General features: G+C 40.0%; 1 protein-coding gene across 1 annotated transcript in view; it reads right to left on the bottom strand.

Annotated features, from left to right (window-relative positions):
• Positions 1 to 7,325, bottom strand: part of LOC150087269 (uncharacterized) — a 151,106-nt gene extending 143,781 nt beyond the window's left edge. The window contains exon 1 of the mRNA XM_090372429.1: positions 7,242 to 7,325. Within this exon, the coding sequence (XP_090228555.1) occupies positions 7,242 to 7,325 (84 nt within the window). The remainder of the gene's footprint in view (positions 1 to 7,241) is intronic.
• Between the last annotated feature and the right edge of the window lie 5,731 nt (positions 7,326 to 13,056).

Below are 13,056 nucleotides of genomic sequence, written 5' to 3'. Positions count from 1 at the left end.
TCTTTGTCAGTTCAATTCCCTCTCCTCAACACACATTCATTACTTATTCTAATGTACTTATGGTATATATATACTCATCTTTAGGAAATGAACCAGTCCAATGCAACATAATGTAACAATCAGTTTTTTAGCTGTAAAATAACTGCCTCCATAACAGGATGTGTTGGTACTTTTATTACGATTAATACTGGGAACTACTAAACCTATATGAAGTACTGCTAACCAAGAGTGATTAAGAAAATTAAGCATATAGTCTAAAATCTCAACGTTAGACACTGATTACTGTCAATATGCTACTGACACCAATAAAGCTCCACCCCTGCACAGCATTACTGGTGTGAACAGCATATTAATTGTATATCAATATTCCCACTCCCATGTTTTTCATAGATTTCTGTTTTATGGGAGTACTTTGGTTTCCTACTTCGGTCATAAGTAGGAACTAATTGCCGTGACTTACATTTCTCACTATCCAGGCATCTCTGATCGAAGTTCATCACTGGTTTCTAAGGTGAAGTCTGTTATTCCCTTGATGTAATGGGGAAGTTCTACACATCAGATTAAATTCCTGTATTGTTGGGCATGTTATATAAGTGAGACTGACCATAGTCAAGAGCCAGGCCCCGAGGCTGCACCTATGCATTTGGGAACTTGAGGGGTGGGTCAGCTGCCTTGCTATTCACTGGGCCAGTTTCACTTATTCCATCATTGCAGAATTACTGTCTGAGCAGCATATTAATTGCAATCCACATTCTAATATTGAGATTTTAGATTACACACTTCATTTTTGTCATTGCTCTTAGAGGCACTCAGCATATGTGTAGCAGGTCTATTTTTTTTTTTTTTTTTTTTGTTAGTTGTTGGTGCATCAGCTTCTGTGGCCATAATGCACCTCCCAAAGTTTTTGCATTTACTCTGATCCAAGCCCGAGGCGGGATTCAAACCCGCAACCTTTGGGTTGCCAGACAGGCACCTTACCCACCTGGCTAGCCTGGTTGGCGTAGCAGGTCCAATATTAATCAAAATAGAGGTAAGTACATATATCCCATTATCGAGGTAGTTATTTCACAGCATGATGAATGATGGAAAATTTCTTATAACTTCACTAACATACATGCATTGTACTAGTTTCTTTTCTTCTTAACACCACCCAAAGAGACTGTACTTGGTTATTGCATTTTTTGCATCACCCTTTTTTTTTTCTTTTTTTTTGTATTCATTTTTCAAGCTTCTTGATTGCTTCTATTTGATATACAAGTTCTTATTTCTTTTATTACTTCTAAGCTTTTAATCCTATGTTTTAGCTATATTTTTCTATATATTATTTTAATAAAAGTTTTACTCCTGTTGCAAAAATTTTATATATAAAATAAGTATACTATAGTCCAGAGTGGACGGTTCCTTCGTAAGCTGTACTGGATGCTAGAGAGAAGGTCATTTGATTCTGTAAAAGGCTCACGGGGTAAAATTTTTTTCAGCATGGACTATGCCTACTAACAGGAGCAACTGCTTCTACAGGGTGCCAGATATTTGCTGATGCTATTGAGGCAGTGTTAGGTGGGTTGGAATACTGCTAGCTTGGGGGGATTCACATACTAAAAGATTAACAGTAGCCACAGGCAGAGGCAAAAGCAATTCTTAAACTGCTTCTACTGTAATGAGCAGCAGCCTAGAGAGCAAGTTGCTGGGGATTTCAAGAGCTGCTGGGAGTCATCATGGAACAAATAAATACATGGGCAGTGTTAGGAGGTTAACTAAGAGTAAAAACAGATGCATGTATACTTGCATGTACACTAATGCTAGAAGTATAGTAAATAAATTTGATGAATTTGAAGTGCTGATCAAGGCATCAAAGGCAGATATTGTTGGGATATCAGAGACATGGTGTCACACAGATATAAGCAGTAAGAATTGGAATATGGGGAGTACAATGAGTACAGGAAGGATAGATAGGGTAGGAAGGGAGGAGAGGTTATGCTGTTAGTCAAGAAACACACAAAATCTAATGAAGTGCATTCAATTGACATGGGTGGACAGTGCAATGTTGAGTTAGTGACATAAATACTGGGAAAGGGAAAATGAGCGTAAGAGTGTGTTATAAGCCTAATGACTCTGATGAGTACAACGAACAATTGTGCAGAGAAATAGAGTGGGTCATTAAATCAGAATGTCTTTGTAATTGGGGATTTTAACTTTCCAGATATTGACTGGAACTTGTGGATTGTTCACTCGCGTGCTAGCAGGACTTTTGTGGATTTACTGGAGGATTGTTTTCTACAGCAACATGCTCGAGGGGCAACCAGAGGGGTAACACTCTTGATCTGATTATCGGCAGTGATGACTCATGAATTAGGAATTTGCAGATAAAGGAACCACTAGGTGACAGTGATCACAGTCTATTGATATGGGATTTACTTAAAGATGTCACTACCATCCAGGGAAAAGGGAAGGGTTTTTGTTTTCGTAAAGGTGACTACAGTGATCTCAGGCAGTTTTTGAATTCTATACAATGGGATCAACAGATGATGTTGATCCCATTGTATAGAATTCTAAATGGGAAGCCTTCAGGGACTTAATCTAGGAGGCTACTAGGCTTTTCATACCAACTAAGAAATACTGTTCAAGGTTCAGGCCTAAATGGATGTTCAAATGAATTAATGAAGCTCATGGCAGAGAAGAAAAATGCATGGGATGTATATAAATATCAGGGGGACACAGAAGCCTATGGCAGATATACAAATTTGTAAGGTAGTCTGTAATCAAGTCACAAAGGAGGTTAGGCAGGCACAGGCAGATTATGAGAAACCTTTGGCAAAGGACACAAAGAAAAACAGCAAAGAGTTCGTTACCTATGTAAACTCTAGAATCACATTGGTTCACTTAACATAGATGGTTCTACTACTGATGATCCTGCTCAAGTAGCTGATAAACTGAATGAGTATTTTGCTCTACATTCACACATGAGGAGTTATTCAAGGAGGGGAATGTCAGATGTTTATCAAACTCTAACAGGGAGCTAAGTGATTTTGTACTGAGAGCAAAGTGGAGGAGAAATTGTTGAAGTTAAACATAAAAAAGGCATCTGGGGCACATAGAATCTATCCAGTTATAATGAAGGAGGCAGCAAGGGAAGTAAGCAAACCCTCAGCCGTAATTATGAGAGCAGCCTTAGAGTCAGTGGAGGTCCCCATGGAATGGAGATGTGCAAATGTATCCCCAATTCACAAAGGGGGTTCAAAGGGGGACACAAATAATTATAGACCTGTTAGTTTAACTTCTGTTCGGGGGAAAATAATAGAATCATTGGTTAGAAAAAAGCAATGCAGGATCACGTAGACAAGACTGCAGTAATAGTTCAAACACAGCATGGGTTTGTTAAGGGGAAGTCTTGTCTGACCAATTCACAGACTAAAAAATTAACGGTAGCTGCAGGCAGAGGTGAAAGTGATTCTTGGACTGCTTCTATTGTAATGAGCAGTAGCCTAGAAAACAAGTTGCTGGGGACTTCAAGAGCTGCTGGGAGTCATTATTGTACAAATAAATATTTGGGCTGTGTTAGGTTAACTAAGAGTAAGAACAAGTGCATGTATACTTGCATGTACACTAATGATAGAAGCATAGTAAATAAAATTTGATGAATTTGAAGTACTGATCAAGACATCAAAGGCAGATATTGTTGGGATATCAGAGACATGGTGTCACACCAATAAGAAGTGCAGAATTGGAATTTGGGGAGTACAATGTGTACAGAAAGGACAGACAGGGTAGGACAGGAGGAGGGGTTATGCTGTTAGTTAAGAAACACATAAAATATAAGGAAGCGCATCCAGTTGACACAAGTGAACAATGCAATGTTGAGTCTATTTGGTGTGACAAAAACACTGGGAAAGGGAAAATGAGAGTAGGAGTATGTCATAGGCCTAATGACTCTGATGAGTACAATGAACAGTTGTGCAGAGAAATAGAGTGGGCCAGTAAATCAGAATGTCTTGTAATTGGGGGGTTTTAACTTTCCAGATATTGCCTGTAACTTGTGGGTTGGTCACTCACATGCTAGCAAGACTTTTGTGGATTTATTACAGGAGTGTTGTCTACAGCAACATGTTCAAGGGAACCAGAGGGAGTAATACTCTTGATCTGATTATCAGCAGTGATTATTCATGCATTAAGAATTTGCAGATAATGGAACCAATTATGACAGTGATCACAGTGTACTAATGTGAGATTTACTTAAAAATGTAACTACCATCCAGAGTAAAGGGAAGGGATTTTGTTTTGTAAAGGTAACTACAGCAAGCTCAGACAATTTTTAAATTCTATACAGTGGGACCACCTGATAATGTTACCAGCGGTGAATTCTAAATGGGAAGCCTTCAGGGACTTAATCTAGGAGACTACTAGGCTTTTCATACCAACTAAGAACTACTGTTCAAGATTGAGGCCTAAATGGATGTTCAAATGAATTAATGAGGTTCGTGGCAGAGAAGAAAAATGCATGGGATGCATATAAATATCAGGCGACACAGAAGCCTATGACAGATATAAGATAGTCTGTAATCAAGTCACAAAGGAGGTTAGGCAGATTAAGAGAAATCTTTTCCAAAGGATGCAAAGAAAAACAGCAAAGAGTTCGTTACTTATGTAAACTCTAGAAGGAATGGGATGAATCAGATTGGTCCACTTAACATAGATGGTTTTACTACTGATGATCCTGCTCAAGTAGCTGATAAACTGAATGAGTATTTTGCTCTACATTCACACATGAGGAATGTCAGAAGTTTATCAAACTCTAACAGGGAGCTAAGTGATTTTGTAATAACTGAGAGCAAAGTGGAGGAGAAATTGTTGAAGTTAAACATAAAAAAGGCACCTGGGACAAATGGAATCTATCCAGTTATAATGAAGGAGGCAGCAAGAAAAATAAGTAAATCTTTAGACATAATTATGAAAGCATCTTTAGAGTCAGTGAAGGTCCCCACGGACTGGAGATGTCCAAATGTATCCCCAATTCACAAAGGGTGACACAAATAATTATAGACCTGTTAGTTTAACTTCTGTTCCAGGGAAAATAATGGAGCCACTGGTTAAAGAGGTGATACTGGATCACCTATACAAGACAGCAGCAATAGCTCAGACACAGCATGGGTTTGTTAAGGGTAAGTCTTGTCTGACCAATTTGATTATTGTTGTTGTTTGGTTTTTAGAAGCATTAGCAACTAAGGCCATACTGCTCTTGGGATATGTGGTGGTCATTCCCTGACCTTTCTGCATCCTCCATATTTAATGGTCACGGGCTCAAACCCTGGTCTAATCAAGAAACGTGTGCTACGCACTGCTTCTCCTGTCCAACTGGCTATGGAGGCGCCCCAATTTGATTGGATACTACGATGTGGTCACAAAAGAAGTGAATGCAAAAAAATAATTATGATATCATAAATTTGAATTTCAGGAAAGCTTTTGATACTGTTGCACATAGAAGACTGTTGTACAAATTGGAGTGGTATGGCATTAAGGGCAAGTTACTGCAATGGATAAAGGGATGGTTGAGTTGAAGACGACAGAGATTGTTAATAAATGAACACTGCTCTACGTGATCTAATGTTATTAGCGGAGCCCCCCCAAGGTTTGGTGCTGGGCCCATTGTTGTTTAGTTGTTGTTATTTGGTTTTTAGGAGCATTAGCAACTAAGGCCATATTGCTCCCCGGGGATATGCGGTGGTCATTCCCTGACCTTTCTGCATCCTCTGTATTTGGTGGTCACGGGCTTGAACCCCGGTCTAATCACGTGTGCTATGCACTGTTGCTCCTGCCCACCTGGCTATGGAGGCGTCTGTTGTTTTGTGTATTTATCAATGATATTGATGAAGGTATATCAGGCTTAATGCCCAAGTTTACAGATGATACAAAGGTTGGCAGAGTTGTAAAGACAGTATGCTATTGCAACAGGATCTAGAAAAGTTAGGCAGATGGGCTGAGATGTGCCAACTGAAGTTTAACATCGACAAATGCAAAATACTCTATATGGGTAGCAGTAACTCAAGAGAAAAGTACTACAATTAACCTGGGATAATTGTGCAGTCAGACATGAAGTTCACTGAGCAGTGCAGACGGACTGCCAAAGCAGGTCACGGAGTTTTGTCAAGGATATATAGCAGGGGGTGGCTAACTTAATTTGTGATGTGATCTACTTTTTTCCTTCAAAATGTGCTGCGATCTACCATCTCAAAAATTTAATTGCACAAGGTTAAAAAAGTTAATCAATACATATTGAAAAATGTTGTTTATAAATTTTAAAATTCAATACAATTCAGAATTCTTATTTTAAATTCATACGTATCTAAAATTTTAATTTATGCAAAGTTTGTGTCTTTATATCATCTGCCAAGCTTTCAAAATCGGGGATATACTGTGATAAGGCCAACAGTAAAGAATCTTCTGTATGCAAGTCCATAAGAGCACAGCGATTCTTCGTCTTTGTTTGCTTCAAATATGAAAAGGCTGATTCACACAGATGTGTGGAACCAAAACAGGAATTTAAAAGTTCACTGCATTTTTTTAATTACCCGAAAGAAATAGTTTCTGGTCATCGCTGTCGACTTTTCTGGGGCGTTCAACTCACTTTGGTGGCCGAGCGCCCTGGGCAGACTGCGCCAATCAAAGCTTCCAGCAAACCTATATAACTCAATCAAAAGCTACCTTTCCAACAGGTCAATCACTGTCAATGCTCCATATATGAAAATCACCAGACAGATCTACACAGGATGCCCACAGGGCTCGGTTCTGGGCCCATTCTTGTGGAATCTTGTCCTTGATGAATTCCTTGGCATGGACCTGGGAGAGGTCACCTCTCAGGCCTATGCAGATGATCTTATTATCACCGTTACCAGCAATTCTAGGGTACGACTGGAGATTTTGGCAAATAATGTACTGCAGAAGCAACAGGACTGGGCTAAACACCACAACCTCACCATCTCTGCCACCAAAACAGATTCTATTCTTCTCAAAGGAAGTCTCAATGAAGCCAGACTGCCACAGATAAAAATTGACAACAGAACCATAAAATTCTCCATTCAACTTAAGTATCTAGGAATTATCCTTAGCAGCAAACCAAATTTCCAGCCACATATTAAACACCTAAGAAGAAACATACACAATTACACCGCTCTTGTCACCAGGGTCTCCAGACGGGACTGGGGACTCAATAGTCACACTCTGTCCTTATTCTATAAAGCGGTATTTACCTCGATTATAACGTATGCAGCAGGCAACTGGTACGTTATGCAGCAGGCATCACTACCAGTGCCTGCTGTACTGTCACTACTCATGCTCTGTAAATCCTGGCAGGCGCCATGCCACTGGACCTGGAGGTGGTCTGCTGTGGACTATTCGTCCACCTCTCCAAAGCAAATTCCAAGACCATCCTTGACTTCACAATAGACCCCGCAAACGAAAGAACAGCAGAAAAGAAGCGTCTCCTCACGCATCTGCAGCAGGCATGGCAAGTGAGATCGACTACTTCCAACAAAGGTGAAATCATTAGAAAGTTCTTCTCTTACATTAATAGGGTGTTCCCCCGGCTTCCCCCCTTGGTTTTCACCTGGCCTTTATGCTACATACCTGTTAACTGGCCATGGATCATTAAAAGGCAAACTGATGGCCCTGGGAATCATCAATGATCCCACTTGCACCCGTGGTGGGACTGAGAGTTGGTCGCACCTTACGTATGACTGCCCCTTGTATGAGGATCTCCACTGCCCCTTCATCACTTCCTTGACCTACATACCCAAAGACCAAGAAACACACCTGCTTGATAGTAGGGAGGAATATACAGCTTTTATGCGTTTCGCACAAGAGCTCTTCAGCCGAAGGAAATCCTTATCTACAGTACCTGTACCGAGACCACAATGGTCCCAAGAAAGACAACAGACAGTTTGAGACCATGATGGACTTCCATCCAGACTAGACAGTCATGAACTTGACCATCACACCATCAAACAACAACTATCCGATGATTGGAGTTTGAAAGCTACCATTGGATTGACTTAAACACTTGGATTGGACACCACCTGGACTTGACAGAGGCGCCAAATGGCGATCCTATCTGTGCTCCCTTGCAGTCACTTTCGATCCCATTCCTTCCTCTTTCTTCGCCTTTGCCTGATGGACTGATTGTCCATTGACTGGTTTGGGATGCCTTTGCCTATATCCCCTTACTCTTACTTTCATTCCCCCTCTTCTTCCGTACACCCTGTACTACCTCACTCTATCTAATCGTGCTTTTTTAAAAATTATTATTTGTCTTTTTTATTATCATTATTTAATTTCTTATTTCTTTTTTTTTTCTTTTACTATTTTTTTTTTAATTTGGTCTCCGCTCAGGAAGCTGAGCGACCCTGATGGAGACCAGCCAGAGAATTATGGGCAGCCTGGCTACCTCCTAGTGGTGTGTGTGCGGGCAACGTGGGGTTCCACCAGGGGCCCTGCGGCCAAATGTCAGGACACACAACAGAACCCAACACAATACTGCACATTAAACACAACACTTTTCTGGAATTTACAATAGTACTGTATTTCTTCACAGTGTATATATGGCGCAGATGTGGGAAACTACAGGTGGTGCCTGACCCTAACACTATGCACACTATATGCATTTTTTTTACATTTGGTTACTTTTCTCGGCAAACATATTTCCAAAAGTCTTCTTCTGATGATCTGGCTTTTAGGAAGATACTGTTTCGCAATGTAATAATTTCATTTTCAAGTAATATTTTCTCCATGTGAAAAATTGCAGCAATTTTTTTTGAAATTATTAACTGTGTGGTACTACACTCAGGGAGGTGGAGAATGAAAAAGAGCTGGGAATAATTGTGCAGTCGGATATGAAGTTCTCTGAGCAGTGCAGACGGGCTGCCAGAGCAGTTCATGAAGTTTTGTTAATGATATATAGGAATTTTGCTAGTAGATACAAGGTGATTATACCTTTGTATAAGGCAATGGTAAGGCCAGACCTTGAGTACTGTGTACAGGTCTGGAGGCCTCATTTTAGGAAGGATGTAGAGTTGCTAGAATGAGTACAGAGAAGGGCAACAAGATTGGTGAGAGGACAAATGGGTGGGCTTACGAAGAAAGGCTTAAGTTCTGCAAGTTGCAGCATTTGGAGACTAGGCATCTGCAAGCAGTGGTGTATTCGGGTCAGAACAACGTTCTGGAACTTTTTTCTAAATGTTATAATAGAAAATCATTAAATTCATACACCTAATATTATGAAACAATGGCATCAAAGGGGAGGGAGGAATATCTATTTTACGCATTGCTACTAAAATATATATTAATAGTAATCTTTAAAATTAATAGATTTCTTTAAAAATTTATTTAAAAACAAAAATATAAATTTTGCGATGAAACTTGAATGTTTCTTACTAAAGTATAATGTGTTAGATAAAAAGATATATTGTGATGATATACTGAATGAGATATACTGTGATGTGTGTGAATGCTGCGTTTTGATTCGACATGAGCTGAACGCTAGAACTGGTTGTCTATGAATCGTGAGTCTGAAGTCTGATTCAGTTACTGTACAGTCGACATGGCGTTATCATATAGTTTTCTGGAGAATGAGCGTTCCAGTACTATTTTTTTTAGCAATACACCTCTGCTTGCGAGGTGATTTGATTAAGGTGTATAAGGCCTTGAATGGTTTGAGCAGGCTCACTTCTGATGGTATATTTCTGCTTGCTCAGATTAAGAACCTGAGGGGGGCATAGATTCAAATTGAGGAAAGACAGTTGTAGAACAGATGTGCGGAAGTTTTCCTTTAGCCAGCAGGTAGTTGATTGCTGGAACAGACTGCCATTTGTTGTTGTGGAAGTTGATAGCTTAAATAAATTTAAGGTTGAATTAGAGAAACATTTGGAGTGACCAGATGGGTGAAACGGGAAGGTTTTTTTTTTTTTTTTTTTTGGCTAATGCTCTATAAGCTTGCTTTTTTGCATCATATGCCTCAACTAATGCTAATGCTAAAATGAAAATTAACCATTCTCTCTAGGATTTTGCACAACAGCTTGTCAGAGGAATAGGACGATAATTAATAAGAATTTTAGGATCCTTTCTTGGCTTTGCAAAGGCAAGAATGATTGCCTTGTGCAAGTCATCAAGAAACTGCTCTTCAATATAGATTCTGTTATACAGAAGGAGCAGGTGATCCACAGATTTTGGTGAAAGACGTTTAATCATTTCATAATGGACGCTATCAGGTCCAACAGCACTTGCATTAGGTAGGATAAGAGCTCTTTTCAATTCCTGTATAGTTGTTGTTGTTGTTATTTGGTTTTTAGGAGCATTAGCAACTAAGGCCATATTGCTCTGGGATATGCGGTGGTCATTCCCTGACCTTTCCGCATCCTCCATATTTGGTGGTGATGGGCTCAAACCCCGGTCTAATCAAGACGCGAGTGCTACGCACTGCTGCTCCTTCCCAACTGGCTACGGAGGCGCCTCCTGTATAGTGAGTGGCCTGTTATAGGGATAAAGGCTTCTTGATGTGAAATTAAGTGCCTGTTTTTGAGTTTTTGTTTCGGGACCAGGAACTCTGGGGAATACGATGATGTTGTATAGATATTAGAGAATGTTTCCCCAAGAGAATTGGCTATTGCAGTTGAGTCTGCAATAGTGCAACAATTATGATCGAAGAATGTACATTTTCCATCTGCCATCAGAGCTCAAAGCAATCCATGATTGCTTTGAGCTCTGATGGTAGATGTAGCGTGCTTTGGCTCGTGCATGTGTAAAGGCTAAGGTTAGCTACGGTAAGATATAATCGGAATATCCCCCAAGCTTTGTTTTGAGCCTTTTTTGCAGCAGTGCATTGTGAATTCCACTATGGTTTGAGAAAAGGTGGAAACTATATAGATGTTTGTGGAATAGCATTCACAGCTGCTTGAACAATATTTTCTGTGATGTACGTTGTATGCTCCTGACTAACTGCAGTGATGTCAAACTCTGCCAGACGTCGGAAGGCACTCCAATCAGCCTGATCAATCTTCCACCACAGTAACCTATAAGGAAGACATGGTCTCCCACTATGTAAGAAGGTTATCACAGGGAAGTGATCACTTCCATATGGGTTCTCCTTCACTTCCCAAGTGAGTGAAGGGAGTAGAGAAGGGGAGCATATTGAGAGAGAGAGAGATCAATGGCAGAAAATGTACAAGTAGACATGTGGAAAAAGGTGTTGATTGACTAATTTTGATTTTATTGCCGCAAAAACGACTGCGGTTATACTGCGCCAAGAAAAGATTAAAATATCAACAAAGATAAATTCTGGTAACCTTTAAAAAAGTTACCTCGTCATATTGTTATTTATATATATACGGCAGTATAAGTTTAAAAGTAAATTATCCAATTTATATATGTGTATATATATTAATAGGTTGTAAAAACTTAAAAACTGCTGACACGTGGTCGTTGTCTGATAAAATCTGACTGAGTGTATAAAGCCCAGTCAGATGAGTAAAAGCAGTAAAATATATATTGCGAACATGGATAAAATTAATGCAATCTATTAAAATATGCTTTATTGATAAAATGGTGTTGCAAGACTCGCACATAGGAGGGTCATCTGCCCTCAGCAGAAACGAATGTGTCAGATGACTGTGTCCTATGCGGAGTCGAGCAAGAACAACTTCCTCGCTCCGATTCCTGCACAGACTGGACTGCCATGTTTCTATTACAGGTTTTATCTGGTATAATTTATTTGTTCTTTCTCTATGCCACAGTTCTTGCCACTGGGAATATATCTTGTTGTGTATTATTTGGCTGTAGTCTGTATAAGGGACTGACAGGCAATGATTATTAGTGGGAGCTGCTGATTTGGCTGAGTGTCAGCCAAATCATTTCCCCTTATCCCAATGTGGCCAGGAATCCAGCAGAAGCGGATATCAAACTTGTATTCACAAAGAGAATGTATCTTCTGCTGAACCCGACAGAGAACTGGGTGAGAGTTGTGTCTCAAAGATAATAAAGCCTGTAATACATTCAAAGAACTAGAATATATTATTGACCTTTGGCATTGACAAGTTTGAATGTGATCCAAGGTTAACTCTATAGCATGCAGCTCTGCAGTGTATATGCTTGATTCAGGAAGAATTCAGCATATACACTGCTGCTGCTATGCACGATTCAGACTTCGAGCAGATCCTACGCACGATTCAGACTTCAAGCCGTTTGTGTAAACTGGCAGGAAGTCGGAGTGCTCAGCTCAGTGTGCAGAATAGAACTGCTGGTAGACAGATGATGGAGTCTCAGACTTTACCCATATCTTAAGGGAAAAGTCACACGATGGGGTATGAGCATGCCAGGGTGGAAGAGTTTCTTTTGGTGTTTGTGCAACATTGTCTACCATGATTTTAACATCAAAAGGCCGGTTGGCAGTCTGACAGATATTGTACAAGTTTTCCCAATGTGGTTCAAAAACGGATGTCCACGTAGGATGGTTTGGAAGGGATTTCAACTTTAAAGCATAGTTTAAAGACAACTGCTTATGTTGAAGGGATAACAGTGATTCGTTTGCTTCGACGTATAAGCTCTGGACAGGAGATGTTCGAAATGCTCTAGTAGCAATACGGTTAGCCTGATGGTGGACAGGGTCCAGCCATCGAAGGACACTGTCTCTGGCTGAGGAGTATACCTGAGACTCATAATCTAATTTGGATCGTACAAGTGCACGATAAATTCATAGTAAGGTGCACCTGTCTGCTCCCCAACGTGCGTAGAGGAGAGTGAGCGAAGAATATTTAATACTCTCATGCACTTTGTACGAAGTTGACGAATATGTTCTAGAAAGGTCAACTTTTTATCAAACGCAATTCCCAAGAATTTTGTGTCTGACACTACTGGAATAGCATTTCGTCCGAGCCTTAATTCTGGTTCAGGACGAAGATTACGCTTACAACAAAAGTGTACGCAAACGGTCGGAAGAATGTGTTAATTACCTCATTTAGAAGGGAAAGATCACTGTCATTGAGCATATGCTCTATGACTTGTCCCCTTCCATTAACC

Source organism: Mastigoproctus giganteus, chromosome 4 (genome assembly GCF_048544385.1).
Source record: "Mastigoproctus giganteus isolate SK-2022 chromosome 4, ASM4854438v1, whole genome shotgun sequence".
NCBI classification, from domain to species: Eukaryota; Metazoa; Arthropoda; class Arachnida; order Uropygi; family Thelyphonidae; genus Mastigoproctus; species Mastigoproctus giganteus.
Note: the sequence above shows the minus strand (reverse complement) of the source record. Positions and strands in the feature narration are given on the sequence as shown.